Below are 2,167 nucleotides of genomic sequence, written 5' to 3'. Positions count from 1 at the left end.
AGATTTTGTCTTTATTAAGGTGTTTTTTTTTTTTTTTAAATCTTAATTCCAGTATACTTCACATGCAGTGTAATATTAGTTTGAGGAGTAGAATTCAGTGATTCATCCCTTACATACAACACCCAGTGCTCTTAGACTTAGGAAGGATTCTCTCTCTCTCTCTGCCCCTCCCCCCTTGCACGCACATGCATGCACACTCTCTCTAAAAAATAAAAAATAAATTTAGAAAGCAGAAATCAATACAATTAAAANGTTGTTATGACTCCTAACACTGGCAAGTGCAACAAGATTGCCAAAACGGAAGATGCAGCTCACCAATAATCAAGACTGAAAGACGGAAATCACCAGACCTTGTAGCCATTGAAAGGAAAATAAAGGAATACTATTAATAGCTTTATGAACGTAAATTTGACCCAAACTCTTATGTTGTTCCTGCATTTCTTCCTTTTTATTCCAAGCCCAAAACTTCTTTGCTGTAACCCCTCTAGGTTCTTAGTCATCTGTGTCCTCCACGAAGCAGCATAGCCACACCTTTCCTCGGCACGTTTTGAAATTACTTATTCCTGGTTCCCAAATCCTCTCAAAATTCTCACTCCTAGAACACACCTCAGCTGCATATTAGGAAAAGTAAAGTCACTATGTGCTCAAGAGTTAACATGCAGTGTCTTATGTCATTGGGGCAATTAGGTTTTAAAGCAAAATCATATAAGTTTGCACGTATAGGAGGATTAGGAGGAACTTAACGGAGAACTATGGGGGAGAAGAAGGAGAAGAATAGTGGGGGAGAGGGAGGGAGGCAAACCATGAGAGACCCTTGAATGCCGAGAACAAACTGAGGNGTGGGGGGGGGGGGGGGGGAGGGGAAGGGGGGAGATGGGCATGGAGGAGGGCACTTGTGGGGATGAGCAGTGGGTGTTATATGGACACCAACTTGACAATAAACTATTTGTAAAAATAAATAATAATAATAATAAATAAAAAAAGTATAAACACACACACACACACAAAGCAAAGCAAAATCATATAAAAAATAGCACAGGTCAACATCCTTAAGCCCTTGGGGCCAGATGTTTTTTGGAATTCAAAATGTTTTCTATTTTGGAAAAATAATTTAGAGATTACACAAAGACCGTACTAGTAACACCCTGGGGGTTGTGGGGGCACTGAAATAGCACCCTGTAAACAAACATGTTAATATCTCTGCAGCAAAATCCAAATGCAAAATGTAGGTGTGAATATCTACACTTCCATAAATAAGGGCAACAGCCTCATTGTAGTTCAGGTAAAGTTTTGCAGCCGAAAGAGTTTCTTGCAAACTTAACAACAACAACAAAACTCGTTTTCTGGAGCTTTTTGAACCTGAGAATTGCAAATAATTTATCGGGGACCCATATTTCAACTTTCAATCTATTAGCAACCCTCTCTCAAATTCTTGATCTCTTGCCACCATTCTAGCATTCTAGGTAATCATCCGTAAGAAACGTTACCATGCGATGAACAGGAGGAGTGGAAACACGCTTCCAGATGGTTGATGTGCACGTGTGCGGATTCAGCTGCCACTGCAGTCCACCGGGAATGTCCGTATCTGAAGGCTGAGGCTTCTTCGTGTCAGATCTAAGATGGGATTTATAAATCAGCCCATTGGGGAGAATGACAAATCTACCATTTAAGCATGAAGTCACAAAACAAAGCCCAAAAAAACCTCAGTGGCTTTTTTGTAGATGAAACTAAGTTATCATTATAAAACTAAATGTTTCTGCTGGGTTTTGAGTTCATAGAGAGTTCAATGGTAGCAGTTTCACATAAAAAAAAAAGGTGACATGAGGGGCGCCTGGGTGGTTTAGTCAGTTAAGCCTCCGACTTCAACTCAGGTCATGATCTTGCAGTTCGGGGGTTCGAGCCCGCGTCAGGCTCTGTGCTGACAGCTTAGAGCCTGGAGCCTGCTTTCAGTTGTGACTCCCTCTCTGCGCCTCCCCCATTCATGCTGTCTCTCTCTGTCTCCCAAAAAATAAATAAACGTTAAAAAAATTTTTTTTGAAGTGACTTGAGTGAATACATTTTATTCTAAGCTATTTTAATAGTTTATTTAGAGAAAAAAACTAGTATTCTCCCATGGTGGGAGGCAGAAGGGGCACTAAGGTAAGAGGCAGAAGTACTGAATTTTAAG

The 2,167-nt window shown here is 40.5% G+C and overlaps 1 protein-coding gene across 4 annotated transcripts in view; it reads right to left on the bottom strand.

Moving 5' to 3' along the window:
* Window positions 1-2,167, bottom strand: part of LOC144245239 (phosphatidylinositol-binding clathrin assembly protein-like) — a 42,433-nt gene that overhangs the window by 9,973 nt on the left and 30,293 nt on the right. For all 4 annotated transcript variants that reach the window (XR_013339213.1, XM_077780661.1, XM_077780659.1 and 1 more), the window contains exon 15: window positions 1,488-1,614. Coding sequence is in view for 3 of the 4 variants with exons in the window: in XM_077780661.1 (XP_077636787.1) it covers window positions 1,488-1,614 (127 nt within the window). In the remaining variant the exon portion in view is untranslated. The remainder of the gene's footprint in view (window positions 1-1,487; window positions 1,615-2,167) is intronic.

Source organism: Crocuta crocuta, unplaced genomic scaffold (assembly GCF_008692635.1).
Source record: "Crocuta crocuta isolate KB4526 unplaced genomic scaffold, BGI_CrCroc_1.0 scaffold1015, whole genome shotgun sequence".
NCBI lineage: Eukaryota > Metazoa > Chordata > Mammalia > Carnivora > Hyaenidae > Crocuta > Crocuta crocuta.
This window is presented reverse-complemented; position numbering and strand designations above follow the sequence as displayed.